Source organism: Lissotriton vulgaris, chromosome 12 (genome assembly GCF_964263255.1).
Source record: "Lissotriton vulgaris chromosome 12, aLisVul1.2, whole genome shotgun sequence".
Taxonomy (NCBI): domain Eukaryota; kingdom Metazoa; phylum Chordata; class Amphibia; order Caudata; family Salamandridae; genus Lissotriton; species Lissotriton vulgaris.
Window position 1 is genome coordinate 499,354,465 of NC_141700.1, and position 21,747 is coordinate 499,376,211.

General features: G+C 44.2%; 1 protein-coding gene across 2 annotated transcripts in view; it reads left to right on the forward strand.

Annotated features, from left to right (window-relative positions):
* The window catches only part of LOC147677597 (chymotrypsin B-like), a 90,784-nt gene that overhangs the window by 32,045 nt on the left and 36,992 nt on the right, over positions 1-21,747 (forward strand). For both annotated transcript variants that reach the window (XR_015302445.1, XM_086945252.1), the window contains exons 2-4: positions 8,712-8,815; positions 17,281-17,357; positions 20,347-20,428. Coding sequence is in view for 1 of the 2 variants with exons in the window: in XM_086945252.1 (XP_086801378.1) it covers positions 8,712-8,815; positions 17,281-17,357; positions 20,347-20,428 (263 nt within the window). In the remaining variant the exon portion in view is untranslated. The remainder of the gene's footprint in view (positions 1-8,711; positions 8,816-17,280; positions 17,358-20,346; positions 20,429-21,747) is intronic.

Below are 21,747 nucleotides of genomic sequence, written 5' to 3' on the forward strand. Positions count from 1 at the left end.
TGGTCACGCTCTGCAACTCTGGGCAGATGCTTGCTTAGTCTCCACTGGGGCCCCTTGCGGCGGGTTGCCTGACTCTCACCTGGTATCCTGCTGGGGTTATCTCGCAGGGGTATCCCAGGTCGGGTTCCCAAGGCACGCTCCTTGTTGCCTTTGGGTGATACGTGCGCTATGCACATCGCTATACACTTGCATACTCCCGCTCTCGTTTTACGAGCTCTTCGGGGTCCGCCCTTTTGGGCCCCGGCCCTCGGTGGCTCTGCGGTTCCTCGCCTGTCAGGTGGTTTTCCCTGGTGGCGAGGGTGTCTGCTGGGCGGATGGGCGTGCGGGGGTCGTTCCTCCGCTCCCCGCCCTTCTTGCGGGTTTTGCCGGACGAGGTTGTTCCTCCGGCTTGTCCCCATTATCCTTCCCGGGGTCCCTTCCGTGGGGCCTCGGACTCGGGTGGTATCTTTGCCGCTGTTTCCGGCCTACGTGGCCACTCCCTTGTCCGGGCTGGTTGTTCGGCGTGCTGTTTTGGCCTCTCTTGGCCGCACGTTTTTTTCCTTTCCCGGTGGGATGACCTGTGTTATGCCTTCAGGACCCGTTTCGGTCGGTCCCCTTGCCCTCGTTCCTCCTGGGTTCGCGGGCTTACACAGGCTGGCATCCTTCCCTACTCTTCGCTGGGTTCGGTGGATCCGGCGGGGGCCCAGGGTCGGTCCGCGAGGTGTGGCTCTGTTCCCTGGGCCGCCTTAGTGGGGTCTCCTCTGTGGAGTTTTGGGCTGACTTCGGCGTGGTCGTCACCCGCCTGGTTCATGGGTCTCTAGCAGTCCCTGGGGGACTTCGCTGGGGCCGTTCTGAGTGCTGGAGCTGCGTCTCCTGGTTGGCCTCCTTTTTCTGGAGGCCTTGATTTCAGGTTTCCTGTGAGTCCCTGTTTTCTTCTCAGTAGTTTACATCAACCCTGGGTTGGTTTCTCTGCATCACCATGTGGTGTTGTGGTTATGGTGGTCAATGAAGCCTTGTTGGCTTGGGTATTGGCTCACTTTGTAACTCAGGGGGCGAGGAAGACTAACGAGGAGGTAATGCCCCGGTTACTTACCGGTAATCTTCATTACTCCGAGTATAGTCTTCCTCGCCACATGAGTTCCCTCCCCCCCTCCCTGTCTGGCTATCGGCTTCATTGTTTGCTTGGTAGATCAGGCTGATTGGTTGGGCCGGCCCGCCTCTTATAGAGGTCAGGTGGGACTGGTCGGCCATGTTGGGAGGGGGTGGGAGGTGGTTTCTTTTTGCTTTGGAGGGTTTTGTTGTGGAGCTAAAGCTCACTTTGTAACTCATGTGGCGAGGAAGACTATACTCGGAGTAATGAAGATTACCGGTAAGTAACCGGGGCATTAATGCACGAAAGGGCACACAGTGCTTGGGTTGCGCAGGAAATCCTCATATCATTGCGCTGGGAAGCTGGGAAGCTGGGAGCTCCAGCTTGCAACTGCCTCATGATTTCACAGCTCCTTAAGCATCATGGGCCTCATTTATGAGCCCTTGTGTCACTTTTACGCCGCCGGTGCATCACTTTTTGTGACGCACCAGTGGCGTAAAAAATGCGCCTTGTTGCGCCATATTTACAAAGTGACGCATCTAGGTAGATGCGTCACTTTGTAAACCCCTGCGCCACATTATACCTGCGCCAGGTATAATGTATGCAAGGGGGGGCGTATTGACGCAAGAAAGGGTCGTAGAAGTGACGCAGTGAAATCTATGAGATTTCACTGCGTCACTTCTAGGACGCCGTTGCGTCAAAATCTTGCGCCTGCCTCACAGCATGCTTAAGACTGACGCAGGCCCTTTCACATGGGGCTTGCCCCATGTAAAAGGACGCATTGCTGGAGTTGCGTCACTTTTGTGACACACTCCAGCAATGCGTCACTTTTGCGCTTACAGATACGTCAGAAATACTGACGTATCTGTAACTCCTTGCGCAACGATGCGTCATCATGTAAATATGACGCATCATTGGTGTCGCAAGAAGTGCGCAATGAAAAGTGACACATCCCTGTTTTCACGCAGCGATGCGTCACTTTTCATAAATGAGGCCCCAGCTTTGCAGATGAATTCTATGGCCTGATATCTGCTCAAGGTTTGCAATTTTGTGAGACACGCTTTTCTTGCTCCTACTGCCAGTACTGTGCTACTGATGGCCCTGCTTTAATTATAATCTGCGTCACAGCGTGCACTGCACATTCCCCCACAGTTCGCAAAAAAGCGCCACCCGTAGGCACGCACAAATCACTTCACACAGGAAAAAATACATACTAACAACAATCATATTTAACAAGGAATAGGAATGACAGTGAAACAAATGGTTTACTGTCAAGAAGATCCGAAGCGAAGGAAGTGAGGCAATTTAACATCTTCCCGAGTGTTTTCGAGTTAATGGAAATACCGCCAGGCTCCGATGAATCAAACAAGAACAGCACCTGTGGCGTCTATTTAAAAAGCACAGTCTGTGCCCTGCACTCTCTCTTGCTTCGAGAGAGAGTGGGCAGAAGTGCAGAGGAGCACACGTTCCCACCTCCTGTGGCGGCTTTGAGAGGCACTGTTTATCTCTTTATCCACGCAGCACATGAAGAGCTGTTTCACCCCTGTGCCTTTGTGTGAAGAACTCGGGGATAAGTGCAGGTGAACAGCATTTAAATTATGCGTCACACTCACAGCTGCCGTGATGGAGAACAACAGAGAGGGCAGTGCTGTGCCACATCAGCGTCTGTGCTTGTTCGCGTGGTAATCATCTCTTGACGCCTTGAAGAAAGGGCACCCAAGACAGGAGAGCTGGGAACCTTCTCCAGAGTGAAGGTCACTTTAAGATGTGATTGCAGGCGAGGCTAGGGGAGGGAGAGAGGGGAGTCAGTGCTTAGAAGCTGCAGCAAATTGTTTTCAAGCAAACTTCTGGTACTTCCCCTAAAAACTAGGAAAAATATTTTAAAGTGAGTGAAGCTTCACTAGAGTCCAAAATCTAGACTTTGAAAGTGTCTTTACTGCTGAGTTCCCCGAGAAGAAAAGCGAAGCAAGTCACACGCACAAAAGGCTCTGTTGTACAGGACTGATTTCTGTTAAGCAATCTTAAGGAGACCCAAGTGCTTTACAAAAGTCCAAAACAAACATACAGATAAATACAAACATACATTTAAAAATAATAATAATACCGTGCTTTTGGATCCGTGCTGTCCTTCCTCAGATGTTTTTCATCTGTGCTAGCTTTACTCTCCCTTATGTTGGCCTCAAGGCTCATGCTAATGACACGAGAGACTGGTCTAGGCTTTCCTGGGGTGCAGGGTGGAGGAACCAGCTCCATGCATCAGAATCACTGCGCAGCCGAAGGTTGGTGTATGTGAAGGAAACTATGAGTGATGCTAGCATGCGGCCTTATGGATGCATTTATAAGGCCTACCTTCCCTTGCAAAACGACATTAAATGCAGCCGCGAGTTTCATCAGCACGGAATCCAGACTAAATGATAGGTTTTCACTGGCAATGTACAGTGGCGCTCTTTAGTTTTTTGTGTTCGCCCTGAAATAATAAAAATAAGTACAAAATGTACTTACCCGCACTACTCCGCCCTAAAGGAGTTACCGCCGCTGGACAGGGAAAGGTAGGAATTTTGATTTCCACCTCTCCCTTCAAAACAATCCTAGCTAACACCCAGTGCCCTTGTTGGTCTCTTTTGAATTTTTCTAGTCTGACTTCTCATTGCTTTTGAATAACCAAGAAAATCCCTCTGTTTACTACTACATTCTTCAACTGTATTACCTGCTGGACCCATTGATTTTCTAAGGAGTTTATTAACCTCTATTGTAATATGTATTTCTTTAAGTATGAAAAGTTTGGCCTTCACTAACTGTACCGTTTACATGTGCTGATACCACCTTCAGTTTCTAAAATGTGTGTTCAATCATCCACTCTCTTTTTAGCTTTGTTCCTTTTCTGTCCTATCAACCCCCAGGCCCCTCACTCCCTTCTCCCATGCCTTAACCCTCTCCAGTCACCCCTACTTCCATATCTCCCTCTCCAAAGTTGGCAACAAGAGCCTGAGCCGGCTCCTCTGATTGCATACACCGTCAGTGCTTAATAGTGCCAGGGCGCTCGCCAAGAGGCTACTGCAGCTTGCACCACAGGTTGCCCTGCCAGCGCTGCCAGCGATGGTAACAACACAACTACTAACAATCAAAATCTATATGTGTGACAATTCAGACTATTTCAGACCTCCAAAGCTATCAGAATGGCTTGAGCGACAGGTAATAGTCATTTTTGATGTACATTGAATTACTATTTAACTGCTGTTGTGGTCAACTCTAACTTGGTCAGACAGCGCCACCTTGTGGCAGACTGTCACAAGCACCGGTGTTGACAATTAAGTGCAAGTGCAGAGCACCGGAAACCACGAGCTCAAAATAAACACTGACACTCCCTGATCCGAAGAAGGTGGAATGCATATACAGGGATTGCTTAAGGAAACTATGGTGTGAGACCTGTGAAATGTGACCCCATGACCCACTAAAGCCAAATGTGATATATTACCAAGGGGTTAACAAATCAGCATTGTCCACTTGTTTCTACATCCAAGCTTGTCACTGAAAATTCTAAGTATACAGTACACGAATCTGGTGTTTAGCAGACTTTTCTCAAACTAATTCCTCCCTTTTCTGCCTCCAGTCCCTTTTTTATCTTTTTTCCTTTCCCTTTTGCCTTCTCCGAGGAAACAGCAGGGAGATATGAAAGGCTATCATTCTATCTCTTATGACACTCCTGTGGACCAAGTGGGATATTTATGAAAATAGTGGCACAGGGTAGTGTAGCAAGTCACCTTGCTTCACAGCACTGCATCACTGGAAAAAGGCAGGAATATGCCGTAACTAAGCAATATAGCTCATTCCTGTCCTCTTCCCTTGTGCTGGAGCTGTCTCGGCAGCCTAGCACCAAAGCAGGCACTCTTACAACATGGTGCAAGGGTGCCTGTGTTGTGTTCTAGGCAGTATTTTATTCTGCTGGAAGGGGCACCTTCCTGCACAAAAACAATCCATAGAGGTGTTTTCCTCTTTCGATGTGTGCAGCAGAGTTCAGCACACATAAAGAGGAAAAAAGAGGAGAAGTAAAGATATTTATCCTTGTCACCCCTGGGGAGGCTATCTTTTTTAATGTATTGCCAGGTTTACCAGGTTTGGTAACTTTGGCAAAGCGTCAAAACCATAGGATTTGCATCTGAACACCCACCGCAATGCCCATAGAACGCTTCCTTTGCAACGATTTGTGCTGCATTGCCTTCCTTCAGTTTTATGAAGCCATTCAAAGCCTTGCAATGTGGCTTGCGAGGCCTCATAAATCTGACTTAGAGGCTTGCGTGGTGCAGAGTGAGGCAAGCTTCTCATAAATATGCCAGTAGATTTTTTTTATCTGTTTGAGAAGTCTTTGGTCTCTTTAGGCTTTTGTAGCACATAAATAGAGCCTTCCTAGCTAACCATAGGATTTGATTTCAGGATTATGACTATGGATACTCCAATATTCTTTTTTTAATTCACAAAATGATCTTCTCATCTCTTATAGTCTCTTGGCTGTGGCAAACACTAAATCTGGAAATGCAGAGAATTCGTGCTGGTTAATAGTCTTGTATGAGCTTTAGTTGAAATCATTTCATTGATCATCAAATCTTAAAATAAAATCAATGAGTGTTCTTTGAGACACACTATTTGTAGGTGCACTAGATGGTAGAATATATGGCTCGGCTATAATGAGGTGAGAGGGGAATGCTGATTTTTTGTGTCCAATGGTATATTGTTGTAAGAGTTTAAGACCCAGTTGATGATTACATTCTCAGATTCAGTGCCAGGGCTAATTCCTTCAGACCCCTCTCAGACTCCAACTATGCAAAGGTTGACTGGCTTGATCTCTTTTCTAGATCTTTATATTTTCTTTCTACCTACTTAAGCCGGCCAACTTGGTGCATGAAGGTTGCGTTGACAGTATCCTCCAACAGGGTGACTGTAACCTCTCTTGTCACACAGGTCTCTCCAACAGTTGAAATCTTGTCTGCAATGCCATTAGCCTTCTGATTGAGATGGTCAGAGTTTGAATTGCGTACAGTTTGCTTGGATTTTATCTCTTTCACTTCTTGAAATATTGATTTTATTAATCCATTGCCTAGGAGTCTGCCAAAATTGAGCTTAGAAAGTACTATTTCTCCTCACAACTATGTTTTTTTTAATGTATTCCGGGGTGTCTCTAATGTGTTTCCTTTGAGGTTGATTCTTGGCCATTATCTAGCTTGATTCTTTTAATTCACTAGTTACCAAGCAGTCTGTAGGTTGGTACAGTGATCGATACCCTGAACCTGCTCAAGTACAGATGAAGCATAATCCTTATGCTGCAGTTCAGTAGTGGCCTCTTCAAGGTGATGTTTTCTTACACTCAAATGTACATGAATGAAGGAGTATGGGGAGGGATAAATGTAAGGTATTGGGGGATTGAGACTGATGGGATGTATACTTCTTCCTTTCTATTTCTGTTTTTCATTTATAATTTAAAAGAATAAGGTGTATTATAAAAAAAGTTCCTTTCACTCATTGAATGCTGTATAACTACTGCTGTCCCCAGCAAAAACGACTCTGCCTTCTGACTCTAATTGCTGACCTGTTTCCCTTAGTCAAAGTGGCAGGCCTTGAGTACAAATTCAATTTCTGGTGTACTTTCTTAATGGGAATAGCAGTTTGAGTGAAAATGAGTAGCATGTTGAAAAAATCAGAAGTTTGAGTCATGTCACAGATCTTCAAGATTGCAAGGTCTCATGTGCGGCTGACCTTTTTGTAATAGGGGATATTACTTGCGACCTTCTCTGGAGATACCATTGAATCAAACTTTTCACTTTTGATGTGCACTCAGTGTCTTTGGCAAGATATGTCTTACTCATCAAATCTGCAATGCTAGGACTCCAGACCAGGGTGTTTCTTTTCCACTAGCTTCATTAATTTCTCCTTCTCCGTAGGATTCACAGCTGTTTCAGGTCGACTTGCAAACATCAAATCATACAACTCTAGAAGTGTTTCTAAGGTCCTCTTTTAGCTAATGATTATAATTCCTTATCCTCAAAATTGTCAAGAGTAACAGGTGTCCTCTTCATCAATGATTGACTTTTAGAGCTTGGATCTGCATTCGAGTTTATGTTTGGCGGCCTGGGAGATTTGGCGAGGTCTGCAATGTCACTTCCAATTTTAATTTCTGACTTGTTTAATGGAAAAGGAGCATTCAATTGTTCGACTCTACCATCTTTCACCTCTTTGTCACTTTCACCGTAGAGCTACTTCTGTTGATTTGACTCCAGCAAAATTAACTGTTTAGCTTCCAGACTTCAACTTTTCAATTTTTTTCTGCCTTTTTAATCTATCACAGCCATTGCCTTATCACTGCCACAGTGGTTGTGGTCACAAAGCGTCAGCATTTCAGGTTTCAATTTCCGATTCTCAGCCTCTTCACTTCAGCCTTTAAGTCACTTTCTTACTTTCCCAAATCAAGAACATCTTCTGTCGAAAGTCTTTGTTCCACATTTTCATAGACAATGTAACGAGAGAAAGAGACTACTGGCATGCATGGCTGTTGTCCCCTGCTAACCACAAAGTTGGCACAATCCTCTGAGATGCTACTGAGGAGGCATCATATCCGTTTGAGGAGTTTTCATTCCTAGCACTTCTTGCTGTGTCTCCCACATCACCAGTGTGGACAGGCGTGTCCCATCACCAAGGCTCCTTGCATAGTGCTGCCAGTGCTGGTTCTACTGCTGTCAATAGTCTCACTATCATAGCAACACAGTTGTGTATCCACCTGGGTGCCTCCACCTCTGTAGACAGTACTTCAACCTGAGACTGGTACTGCTAATGATGGTCTTGACTTGAACAAGCATTCACAGACAGTTCTGGTGAATGCAATGTGCGTTTTTCGCCTATGGGTGGTTGCTGCAAAGTCCCATTATTCCAACCTTCCTGGAGCTTAAGCAGCCTGCTGTGTCTCAGCAAAGCTCTCGGTGGCCAGCTTTCTACTGCAGCCTTACCTTTGATACTAATATGTAGTCACACATCTAAGATAAAAAGTACTGGCTGTAAATCCTCTGAGACATATATCTTGTGAGGAAAAGAAGTCAGAGACAGACCAGGAAGAGTAAATGCCCCTCACCCCCTCAGCTACACCGCCAATAGCCTATCCACATATCTGACAGTGAGCTTAACAGCTACAGGCCTCAGAAAAGGGAAAACTGTTTATTCTGTGGGGTATTCTGAGAGCCCACCTTGATTCTCAATCTTGTAATGTGTTGTGGTGAGAAAAATGTTTTTACCATCGGCCTGTATCAGAGAATGTGGCTTCTTATGTGTTAGTGGGGTATTTGGGCAGGAGCAGGCTCTGGTAATCTTTTGAGGGGAGTGGCAGCAGCTGTATCTTGAGGTTCTTCTTGATGGGATATCACCTCTACTTGCTTTCACAACTTGATTTATTGGGGCATACATGTGGGTATTGATCTGTGGCCTAAAGATAAAATGCATCACATAGTATTTACAGTCATGTAACCCTGGCATAGGTGATGCACATGAATGTTGAGTAATGTAGGAGATAAAGTAGTTCAGAAATGACTAAACACATTTTTCCATAGCCCCACCTAAGTTGTTTACCATAAAGACTTCAACCAATGATTTTCTCACTCCTTAGAATGTGGTGTTCCCAAAATTCCACCAGTGGTGAAAGATTATAACCGGATCATCAACGGGGAAGACGCTGTGCCCCACTCATGGCCCTGGCAGGTGTCTCTACAGGTAATATTACACTAGTATATCTTTAATGTAATGAATTAAGCTTCCTCCTGCACTCACTCTTTTCACATTACGAGGTAAGTTGCTTTAATTAAATCTCGCTCACTGCACATGTTTTTGGCCTCAGACAGTCTCACCAGATTCTTTTGCAGAGCCTGGAGGACATTGGCATCAGTGTCACTGCCCTGGGGTGGTGTTCCTCATTCCTTTCGGAGAGATCTTTTCAAGTGATCGCCCCCCCTTTTTTGTATAGACGCACAGCGTCTGCCAGGGTGTTCCACAGGGCTATGCCCTGAGTCCAACCCTTTTTAACATTTACATTTGGCCCTTGGCAGTGTAGGCAAAAGATAGGGGCTTGACTGTTGTCTCCTACGCAGACAATACACAGTTAGTGACTGTCCAATAACTCTGCTATAGATGCTGCTAAGTTTAGGGAGGATTTAACAGAGGTCACGGACTGGATGACATCAAATTGCCTTCAACTTAACGCCACAAAATCAGTAATCTTGCTGGTGAGAAAACACACCCATTTGTGGAGTGAGCAATGGTGGCCTTCTGTCCTTGGTTCTGCACCCTCACCTAAGCAAACAGTTAAAAATGTGGGCATCTGGTTTGATTTGGCCCTTTCCTTCCAGCCATAAACAAGGCTGTGGCCGCATTTTGCTTCGGCGTCCTTCGAGGTCTTAAACCTCTGTTGGGCTTCTTTGAGCCCAAAATGCAGGAGGTCATCATCCAGGCTACCATATTGTCTAGGCTGGACTATGCTAGTGCTCTATATTTGGGAGGTAATAGAGCAGAGACACAGCGCCTACAGAGAATACAGAATGTGGCAGCCTGACTGTTGTTTGGCCTCCCCAGGACTTGCCACATCTCAGAATTCATTAATAGACTCCATTGGTTCCCTGTGGAAAAGCATGTTCTTTGAAAAACTCTGTGTATTACTCACCGGATGCTCAACGCCTAATCCCCAGAAATCCTTGCAGACCTTCTTACACCGTACACGCCAACCCGCCTCCTGAGCTCCTTTAATCAACACTCTGCGGTTATACCGCAGATTAAGAAAGCCAGAGCCGGAGGACGTACGTTTCGAGATTTAGCTCCTAAACTTTGGAACTCCCTCGCGGTGAACATCAGAAGCATTGATGATCATATAGCTTTCCGTAAGGCCATAAAAACATTTCTGTTCTCTAATTCATGGGTTGGGGCGTTGTCTCTGTCGGTCTTCCGTTTGCTGTCTGTGCTTAGCGCTGGGATGCCTCTTTGCTGGGACAGCCATGCGCTCTACAAATTGTATAACATAACATAGCAGTCAAATATAGAAGCACAATATTTTATTATAGACTCAGTCCTCAAAGCAGGGCAGGTGTACCGTAATGGAGCTTCACTCATTTACACATCACTCATATTTCCCACAGAAAGCTCATTGACTTTATTCACTCTGTGCTTACGTGCATTCCCACAAATAGTCCCCTTATTTTATTTCTGGAATGTTCAGTGGTGTTGGTAGGTCGAGGGAAGCCTTATTGAATATTTAGGATTTCAGAGTTTTCCAGAGTGACAGTAGATGCAAAGTATCTACTAGGTTGTTGAATAAGCTACGCCAACTCAAAAGAACTTCACCTTTCTGGCTTTGGTGCCTACTTTTTGGCACTGTGAGGAAGATTTGACCCAGTGATCTCTGGGGTTTGCTGGCTTAAAGAGCTTCACAAAGGTGTTCTCAATGCCCTGCAAAGCACTTTAAGGATAGTTTTTAACATTTAATTTGCATTCACTATAGGTAAAACACTGTTGCCAATGTCCGTAAATGGCGTCACATGACAATGCTTGTTAGACTGAATTTAAGATGAGTATCCCTACTTTGCAATGTCTACTGTTTCTGCTAGAGACAGCTGCTCATTCTCTCCTGACAAATGCTGTAGTTGTTTAGTGTGGTGCACAGCAGCTTCCACCATGGTGTCTGAAGAACTTTGCTTACAAAAAAGTAACATTTGCTGTCCCTTTAGAGCATGGAATCCCTTAGATATTTATTATAAAATCAATTCGCAACATTTTCTGCTCGCCCCAGCCGAATGTGGGTGCACAACATTTGTCATGTACATCCGCAAATGAAAGACCCTGATTCACTGTGGATATACACCAAGGGCATTTAATACTCCAGAACATATGGACACTTGACAGAACTTTCTGCAGTTGTAACAATGAGTCAGAGAGAAATGTTGGGGAAATGGGTATTTCATTGGATTAGCCATCATTAATGTGTTGAACACACACAGACTTGCATCTTTGTGAGTATTCACAAATATTTGCAATGTATTCGCCACTCCAGCTGCTCATGTAAAGTTAAATCTAAAAAAGGTACATGAAAGTGGTGAAATTACCGTCAGAAAAGGTGAACTCCCCCATATACCGTGGGGGTGCAGATGAAGTGATTTCTCAAGATAGAATTTTATTTTCCAGTGGAGAAACAAATGTGCATTTTCATGTAGGATGCAACACTAAAACTGTGGAATTTCCATGCAGCCGACAAGCTATAGTTATAGAATCTGCAATTACTAGCGCTTGGTTGCATTTATGTGGCAATGTCTAGTATGAGGAAGATGATGTTTTAGGTTGGGTACACTAAGGTGATTTGGGAGTTAGTTTGAATCACAAAAAAAATAATGAATTTGTTGATGAATTCAGCAGCTTAATTTGAAAACTGACTGGGGAAACGTATTGAATATAAATTTAAAAACTGATTGGGAGAGTCAGCTGTACCAGTAGTAGCAACAATGATGCGTTTTCCTTTATGTATGCAAGATGTAGTGACTGAGAAGTTTCAGAAAATGAGTGATGAAGGGGTCAGAGAATCCATAGAGGCAACAGAATGGTTATCACCCACTGTGGTAGCACACAAGGGGAATGGAGATGTTTGCCTTTGCATTGAACTGAGGGCTTTAAACAAAGAAATAGTGGAAGACATGTTTCCATTTCTCGATATAGCAGAAATTATTTCCACGTTTGCAGATGCAAAGAGTTTCACTACTCTGGTTTTGGTATCAGCATACCATCCAGGCCCGGTTCTATAGGGTGGGCCGGGTGGACCAGGCCCACCCAAACATGAGCCTGGCCCACCCAAACATGATGTGAGCCGTTTTTTTTACCTCCATCTGTGTTCAGGCTGGCTCTCCTGATCCGATTCAAGAGGCTGCTGCAGCCTCTACGCAGCCCAGCACAGATTATTGCGGCCCATTGTCACATATAGAATGACAATGGGCCAAAGCCAGCAGTCACAGCATGTGGTGGGAGCTCCTGCCCTGGCCTTAGGGCGGAGGTCTTCAAACTTTGGGTCAGTGGCGGCAGTCCCAGGAGGGTGCAAATGCCTCTTTAAGTACTGAAGAATGAAGATGGCCTGGAAGAGCAACTTTTTTTATTTTTGCATTTCTAGGCTGTCTTCATTTAAAGTCAACAGCTTTGCTAAAAACAACACAATATTTGTTGTATTTTCACGTTCAGCAACTGCACTTAAAATAATGCTCACGCCTACAAGTGAGTAAAGAGGTGTTAAATAAATGCACATTAAAGTAATTGATGGGACACACACATCATGAAACTTGGTTAATGTGATACCCGAAGATGTCTGTATGAGAACAGTCACAAAATTGAATCCAGGATGGTGGAGTGCATAATAGTGACGTGTATTTATATAGTTTTGCGGTCCCAGCATGTAACAGAAAGCAATGTGAATATGTAGGGCATTATTCTAGAATTGTAATAAACACTGTATAACATAGGTTGCCACACAATGATTATGTGATCAGGGCCAATGGAATTATGTGGAAGGGGAGCACCTTAGACAAATTATGCAGTATAATGCAGCACATTGTTTACTAGTATAAGTTAATTATTTTGATTTTTTTTTTACTTGGTAGAACTGTCTGGGTATAGATTTCACCCCATTAGTACCAATTTAACAGCCAAATACAGAAATAAGCTACTGAAAGATGGCAAGTTATCCTTTGAAAAGGGCTTCCAATGCGCGCAAACACGTCACCATGTTTTGTAGTAACGTTTGATCCATTTGAGCTTCAATTGTTTTTTAAATCTGCATGTTATACTGCATGTGGTGGATTATGTGGGAAATACATAATTATGTGAAAAATGTCACAGATGCAGAATCGCATAATTCCAGCAGCCCTGAATCAGATAAAACAGTGCTGTACGCTAACCAGACTGTACCTATTGCAGACATTTTTTATGACCATTAAAAGTACACGTTTTAAAACTCAACAACCTTACATTGCCTCTAAAAAAAATTTGTTTTTGTCATCATGATGCTTCAAGTTATTCCATAAATGAAATCACATTAGACCCCCTCCTTGAACTCACACACAGAGGTACCTCCAGGTACCCATTAACACATCTGGGATGGTTGTTTTTACCAAAGGGTATGGGAAGTCTTTGCAAAATGGGCGCCTTAGTCCCCAGCCCTCAGCCAACTTGGCCTCTGTTTACATGCAGATGTCCTTTCAGGTGAGTTGAGAGGGTACACGGGAAGAGACCCTGCATTCAGAAGTTTGTGGGTTGAGTGGTGCTGTACGCGGTGGGGATTGAGTGGCGCTGTAGGCATTGCAGGTTGAGTGGTGATGTAGGCGTTGTGGGTTGAGTGGTGCTGTACGCGGTGAGGATTGAGTGACGCTGTAGGCATTGCGGGTTGAATGGTGATGTAGGCGTTGCAGGTTGAGTGGTGCTGTACGCGGTGGGGGTTGAGCAGTGCTGTAGGCGTTGGGAGTTGAGCGGTGCTGTACGCGGCGGGGATTGAGTGGTGATGTAGGCGTTGGGGGTTGAGTGGTGCTGTAGGAGGTGCACGTTTTCAGCAGGCACACTCCTTCAGCCATCAGTGCACACTTTCACCAGGCACACACCACTATCCGTCACTGCACGCTATCACCAGACATGCACACCACCAGTTGTCAGTGCACGCTTTCACCGGGCACAAACACCACCAGCCGTCAGTGCACACTTTCACCGGGCACAAACGTCACCACACCTCAGTGCACGCTTCCACCAGGCACACACACCACCAGCCGACAGTGCACGCTTCCACCAGGCACACTTCCACCAGCCAGCAGTACACACTTTCACCAGGCACACACACCACCAGACGTCACTGCACGCTTTCACCAGACACACACATACTACCAGCCATCAGTGCACAATTTCTACAGGCACACACACCACCAGCCGTTAGTGCACACATAATTTGTTAACGCATCCACAATTAACTATTGTAGCAATCGCAGTATGGCGCACTTTACTTTTAAACATATTTTATCTAAAGCGCAGCATGCCACCATTGCTACAAAAATACATACACATTTTTTTGGCCTACAATTTATTGACTTTTGTTGCAGTTGGTGTTGCAATATTTAGCAATGCCAATAGCTCAAATTTAATTATCCGGAGACCTATTGCATTGTAAATGCTTGTTATCATTTTATTGACCATGGATGCAAGGCAACAATAAAAATGTCCAGATAACTGATGATTACTGATCCTGCTGGAGAGCAATCCTTTGTTGGTAGTTTTGAAATGCAGATCAACTGTATTTTATGTGGATAGCTCAGTGGGTTACTGTCTTTGTCACAGTGATTCTTGTTTTACTTGCAACTCAGAAGTTACAATCCTAACATAGAACAGTGATCCATGAACTGTCATCAAAGAGCTGCATACAAACCTGAATGGTTTAGTTAGAACTTCACATTTTGTTTGTGTTATATAGTTAGAACTTCCTCAGTCTTTCATTATTCTAATGTTGCTAAAAAGAGTTAGCTTGGGCAGATATACATTTTTATTAGTATAGCCAACCCACCAACCATTAGGGTATGCTTTAAATCCTGAGTTTGTGCTTCTCCAGACCATACCCTCTTAGAATATATTGCCCACCAGTATGGATGACACGAGTCCTACACTTTCTAATCCTCAGTGGCTTATGTGACATTCCCTATAGACGGATTTACCTACTTGCATCATTCATTATCTCTGTATAATGTGTGTGTGATGTGAAGTACTGTGACACCCTACACTGATATGAGTAGCGCTATACAACAAATGAAATGCATATGAGAGAGGGGCTACAGAGGGTTGAAGGGCACTGTTGAAGGGTGGTAGTAATGGTATCTACGGATGAAGAGGTCATTGGTGGGGCGCCAAACAAGACTTTCGCATTAGTGCTAAAGCCGGCCCTGTCATGCCCTTTCGGTTTTTGTTTATTTAATTAGCTGTCAGGTCATGAGTGCACAGACTGTTTGGTCGGCCCTCTGGGGCTGCCCAAACTAGTCATGCCCACTCTGTCTTTCTCCATACAAGCTGCATTGGCTGCAATGCAGCCTGCATAGAGAACATGGCCTCCACATAAGCCCTGGCTGGGCGGTGTCCCGACCAATCACAACACTGCTTGCAGCGTTGTGATTTGCTTTTAGGGAGGGAGCCAGGCTGCCTGCATCTTGTTCCTACCAGAGGCAGGAGAGCAGGAGCCGAGAAGACGTGGGTCCCAGCCAACGGAAAGGTAAGCTATATTTTTTAATAATAATTATTATTAAATTAAACACCACCCCGCGTGCCCCCACCCCGCGTGAACCCCCTGCCCCGTCTCCCTTGCCCCGCGAGTCATGCCGGCCGCGAGTGCCGCAGTGGCCCACCCTAATGCACCATTGGCCCACCCAAATAAAAATTCCTGGAGCCGGGCCTGATACCATCAAATAGAATTAGAGGAGTCATTTCAAGAACTAACAGTGTTTGTGATTCCAATGGGTGGATTCAAATTGAAAAGAATGCCATTTGGTTTCATCTCAGCAGCAGCTGTTTCTTAGAGAGCCGTGCAAAAGATTCTAAGTGGCATCTCAGGGGTCAAATGTTGCCAAGATGATATTATGGTCTTTGGATCATCTACACAAAAGCATAATGAGAGGGTCGGTGAAGTTCTTGGGAGGCGGCAAACAGTGGGGTTTACAGTAAAGGTTATAAAATGTAAGTTTGGCCTGTCTGAGGTCAATTATGTGTGTTACAGTGTTTTAGGATAAGGTATTCATCCCAGACAGGGGCAAATTAATAGTAATATGGCCTTGAAAGAACCCACTGACAAAGAAGAGTTAGCATCCTTTCTGGGAATGATAGATTACTATAGTACATTTGTACGGAAATGTCCTAGTAAAACATTTCACATGAGGCATCTTCTTAAAAAGAAAGCTGAATTTTAATGGAGTAAGGAGTACATGAGGAATTCAACAAGGTGAAAAAAGATTTAAGTCTAGCTCCTTCATTAGTCGTTTGCCCCAAAGTGTGATACTAAAGTGCTGAGTGGTCTAAATTCACAAGTAACTTGGAAGTGGTCAAGTTGTTAAAAAATGTTGTTAAGGCACATGGCAGCAGAATCTGGAAAAAGAGTAGAGTTGCTGTAGTACATTTACCTCAAGAAAAAAAATACATGGTAATGGTCATCATGTTGTCAACAACGAAGGGAGAGAGTAAAGTCCAGATTCTGTGAGCTCAAAAACAGGTTTTCACAGCAGACAGTTTCAAAAGGAGAAGTCACAGAGTATGTAGGAATCCTTCTTACTTACAGGAGTTTGACCAGTGATAACAGACATTTATTTGTCATCACCTTTCTGTCATAATCTTTCATACATTCATATTCAAAACAATTATTGTTCTGTAGTTGCCATATTTGTAGAAAGCACATTTTTAGTTTCATGATCACTTTAAGCTGAGATCATTTTCTGTAAATTGTTTTTATTGCAACAAAATTACTGTTAGATAGTATAAGGATATTTTAGTCCTTGCATATTTGTTCTGAATTTGTTCAACAGAACATGTTATGGGAGGGAGATGTGTGGCACACTGACAGACATTGCAGCAACAGAGGATTTAGAATGCATTGATGAAATGTTTTTAGAATGATGGGATGGGGCAGTTGGTGTGCGGTCAGCTGGTGGCTGAGGTGCTAGAATAAAGACCTATTTGCAGTCAACAGCGTGTTATTGAGTTTTTAAAGGCAACACTACAGTGCGACGGTCAGTACTCTCAAACTAAAAACCTAGGTAATATTGTGCAAATTATTTTTGGGTAGTTGCCATTTTTGGTGAAACAGACAATGCAGCACTACATATTGTAGAATCAACAAGTCAAGAATTAAACATTTTACTGTCTGGGATATCAGAATAGCAGAACCTGGGACCTCATATCATGACACCTGTGGAGAGGGTCTTTGATTACTAAGCGCCATGTCCAACTGTTGAACGAGAACATCCACATTCTGCAAGGATCTTAGGTACAACAGGATGTCACCTGCACTGTATTTGAATCCTCTATCCCATGCCAGGGGTATGGAATCAAACATGATCACAAATCACATTGTATCTAACTATGCCTTCTTCAGCTTCAAGGTAGTTGGCGTGTTTCTCAGTTGCTCTCTTTTCTTTTCCTGCCAGGACTTTGGCTTCCACTTCTGCGGAGGATCGCTGCTGAATGAAAATTGGATTATAACCGCCGCCCACTGCGGAGTGATGTAAGAACAGCACTGTACTTCCAATGACTTATGAATCATGCCATTTACTGCGATGATGAGATATTTTAATACTGACTGGCATAATATAAATTGTTCAATTTGCAACTAAACTGCAGAACATTGTTCACTTTGGCTACTTGTGAAGAAGTTTGAGGGACAGCGTCTTAGCATAAATATGATTCATTGAAATAATCATTGCGTGTTCTTGCTGAAAGCTTACTAAATGACTTGAAGCATCATACACCTTGACAACACATCTCTATGGATTCACACCATGCCTAATGCAGGCAAATCATTGCAGTTGCACGACTACGGAAAGCAGGGCAAACTGAAGGGCACAGAAAGGGTATTCAGAGCAGGGACTAGAATGGACAGTTTAAGATAGTCTGTCTGGTCCCTATAAACAAAAGCAGAAGGTAGAGGAAAGCCGGGCTACAAACTTGGACTGGCTACCAAGGAGGCCTCCTTAATTGTTTCAGGCCAGTCTCCAGAATAAGCCATCACAAGACAAACTTGAGCTTGGAGATGGTGATTTGTGAGTGAGAGAAAATAAATGAGGGCTGCCCCATGGGCACCATTACCCTCACAGGTGATGCCAACAACTGCCAACTTTGCCCACAGTGGGGTGGCAGCAAAAGTATGACGTCTTTCCGAGATGTCAGATATCCTGTGGGGCCTTCGGCTCATGAACAGCCATTCTTGGAGTGACAAAACCCACTGGTCATTTGTGTGCCTATCACTGAGAGGTAAGGGGGCGGGCACGGTTTTAATGTATAAACACCGGCGGTGATAGGTGCCTGCCAGGCACCCTCGCTTGTTCAAAAAGGACCCGATTGCAGATATTTACGTTTCAAACCAATGAATGACTGATTGTAATGTGAACAGAAGTTTAGATTGTGGGATGTTGAGCAATATTGTCCATAATATACGCTTGGAAATGTTGCCAAGTTGTGGTACATGGGTGGATGCAGTAACGTTATCCTAAGTATGTTGCGACCTACTTCTAAAGTAGTTTACAGTGTTTGAACGTTTATAGTGGCTTTAGAGCTGAGAAAAGAAACAGCCAAGAACACAAAAGCACCATGCAGCTATGGTCATATTTTATATGCAAGCATATTGATTAATTGAACCCTGTTGATTAAATGTAAGTGCTGATGCGAAGACGTTTAATGCTGCTCTGTGCTAAAGATGGGACCTGCCATCTAGTTTGGAATAGGTCTATTCAGAATTGGCACTAGATTGCGGGGGAGGAGGGGCCCAGGATTTAGTGTTCTGGCCGCAACACCCCAGAGTTCCGTTACTAGGGATAGGGGTCATCTGTCAGCCTCAGATTTATCTAGCGCGGTCAGTTGGGATTACAGCAATAGTGTACAGGGAGCAATCCTGTGGCCCTTTACAAAACTGATGAGGTATATGCGTCCTACCAAATTTGCTAATTATATGAAGGCACCAACGTGGGCATGAGCAGGTCACTGCAAACTTGTGTGCTCGAGGGCTTATTTATGAGAGCCCTACGCCACTTTTGCACCACGCAAGGTGGTACATGCGTGACGCAGGGCTCGCATAAAGATTTATGAAGCCATGTAAAGCCACTCTGCGTGGCTTTGAGTGGCCTCATAGCTCATGAGTAAGGCAACACAGCGCAAATCGCTTCATCACTTTACTCTGAGCCTGGAACACAAACCATGTGCATTGCAGTGAGTTTTCCCACGCAACACCCATGGACTTTAACGCTGCCCTAGATTCACAAAGTGATGTAAACCTGGGGAAGCACCAAATCCGTATGCCTCCCAAGGTGAGGTGTAACGAGGAGAAATATCTTTATTTCTCCTTGGTTTTTTTCTCTTTCCGTGGGTGATGCAGCACACACAGAAAGAGCAAAATTCCTCATAGGATTGTTTTTGTTCAGGAAGATGCCCTTTCCTGCATGAAACAATCCTGTCTGCAACTGAGGCACCCTTGCACCATGTGCAAGGGTGCCTATGTGGGCACTAGGCTGCTAAAACGCCAACAGCGTAGGCAGAAAAGACAGGAAGACATCGTATTGCTTAAATATGGTGCATTCCTGCCCTTTCACTTGGGAATAGGGCTGCTCTACGCTAAAATGCCATAAATAATGCCCTAAATGTTTTGGGTCCTGAGTCAATGTTAAAATGCCACAACAAACTGGTGCACAGATGTAAAATTCTGCTAAACAAACTGACTGGGAAATAACAACCACAGAATGGCAGAGGGTCCACTAAGGAGGGATTTCCTTATTGTTAATAATTGGTTACTACATAAATAGCTTTCCTTCTTTCTTTGAAAATCAAATGTTGGAATTTACACGTAAATCACTACATTTTTTCTTGAAGAAAAGTTTGCAGATTGGTAGTGAATTTCTGTATACTTCCTTCGGTATCTACGTTAAACATTCCTCAACATGTGCTGTTGTTATCCGATACAATATGAGTCGAATGTTGGCGCGCTTTAGTGGTATATGTGGGGGCTATTAATACCACATTGGCCAGAGCACTATTGCCACACAATGGAAGAGACTTGCTGTTCACCTATCCTGAGTCCTAGTTTGCTCTTTCAATGCAAATATCAGCTTGTCAGATCCAGGAATACCAGACATGTCCATGATTTTCTCTCTCAGACATTCTCCTCCAGTCCTACACAAAACAACCCTTCGCTGTGCGGCATGTATGTATCCAACGACTGCCGGGGAAACAGTGAAATCATGTCATGGTCTATAATAATCATGTATGGAAATTAATGCTTTATCACAGAAAGTAAGTTTACAATGTCCATGATTTTACTGGCTTTCTAAGAGTAACAAGGTCTAAGCCCCATGGTACCTCTACTGTAGTCAACAATAGTTTTGTCCTTAAGGTAGGTTAGTGATTTTCAACTATTATTTGTGTGTTATTTCTGCCTACACTGTCTACACTGTTGATGCCAGACTTGAATGGCCTGCTCTTAAACTCTTCTGCTGTTGATCTTACAGAGTAGGTAATGATGTGGCTGTGCTGGGTGAACAGAACAGAAGCTCCAATGAAGAAGATGTCCAGGTCATTGGTATTGTCAAGGTATGGGACTTCACCAGTGACTCCTCCAAACCTGCTCAGACAGTGTTCATTGGACAGTCTTTGATCTTTGACCTCTCTGTGCATGTGAACCTTGTCTCAGTTGAGCATTTCACGGTTTTACCTAACGGTAAGAAAAGTATTAACTTGGTATTTGTACTTACATTATTAGTCTTTGTGGGGCTCCTAACCCCTGATCCAAAGTACTCCTGTTTGTTGAAGAGTACCTCAAAGAAGATAACACTAATTTCCACACATCCTAAGTTTGGTTGGTTTGTTATGTCTAACTTCAATATGGATTCCATAGAGGTTACTTATATCTTGTGCCAGAGTTGACTATCTATTCTCTTTGCTTCATTCCTTTGTGCACACTGCTGCCCCTTGAATACCATCTCTTCTCGCCATATCTGAAACATCGCTTGCTCTCCTGTTCTAATGATTCTTGAAAGGCGTTGATGTGTCTGAAGTTGGACTAGTGTTCAAAGAAGTACTCTGATTAAAGGGGTAGATGGCAGTGAGGCGAGTCAGAAACCAGCTTGATGCTTCATTTCTGCCCATGTTTGGGAATGGAGGTTGTTTTTTAACTAACCAAAGAGCAAATGGTGTTGGAGAATTGAAGTGTTCAAGCACAGCTTTCATGTTTGAAAACTCACCTATAAGTACAGCCACAGCATGTTAAGTTGCTAAAGGGCTAATCTTATACTCAACACCTAGCGTGCTGTTCTTGCTACTCGTGTGTGCTTGTCATGTCTATGGTTTTCAGTGCCCCGAGACCTTGCCTGTGTAGAGAGATGGGGAGAAGAATGGTAGCAGAAAGGAATGAAAAGGACAAAGAAGCTCGGATGAAGATGGCTGCATTGATGGTCGCAGTCTGTGGCTGATGTGTCAAGCGGTACAGCTTCCCGTGGAATTGCAGACGAGCGTGAGCAGTCTCTTGTGACAGCCCTCTCTGAAATCTGGGTGCAGAGTGTCGCTTCTGCCGTTGCCAGTAAGTCCCAGAGAGCACCATTGGAGCTTGAAGAGTCACAGGTACAGCTTGAGGACATACAACATCAGGAGACTCCAACACTAACTGCATAGCATTAAAAAGTATTGTGGCCCTATAAAAAAGGAGTTAAAGTCTGTGGAGAATACACATAACCATAGTATCCAGTGTAATAATCTCGATTAGGCTAGGTATAAGAAGCAAGGGGGAGGTTTAGATTAAAGATAAGAAAAGGATGAGATAAAAACACTGCCCTGTTAGTGAGTCACCTCTTCATAAAAATGGTAGTAGGTGTATAAATAAACTTACCCCTGTGTCATTAGGGGGCACTGTTAAC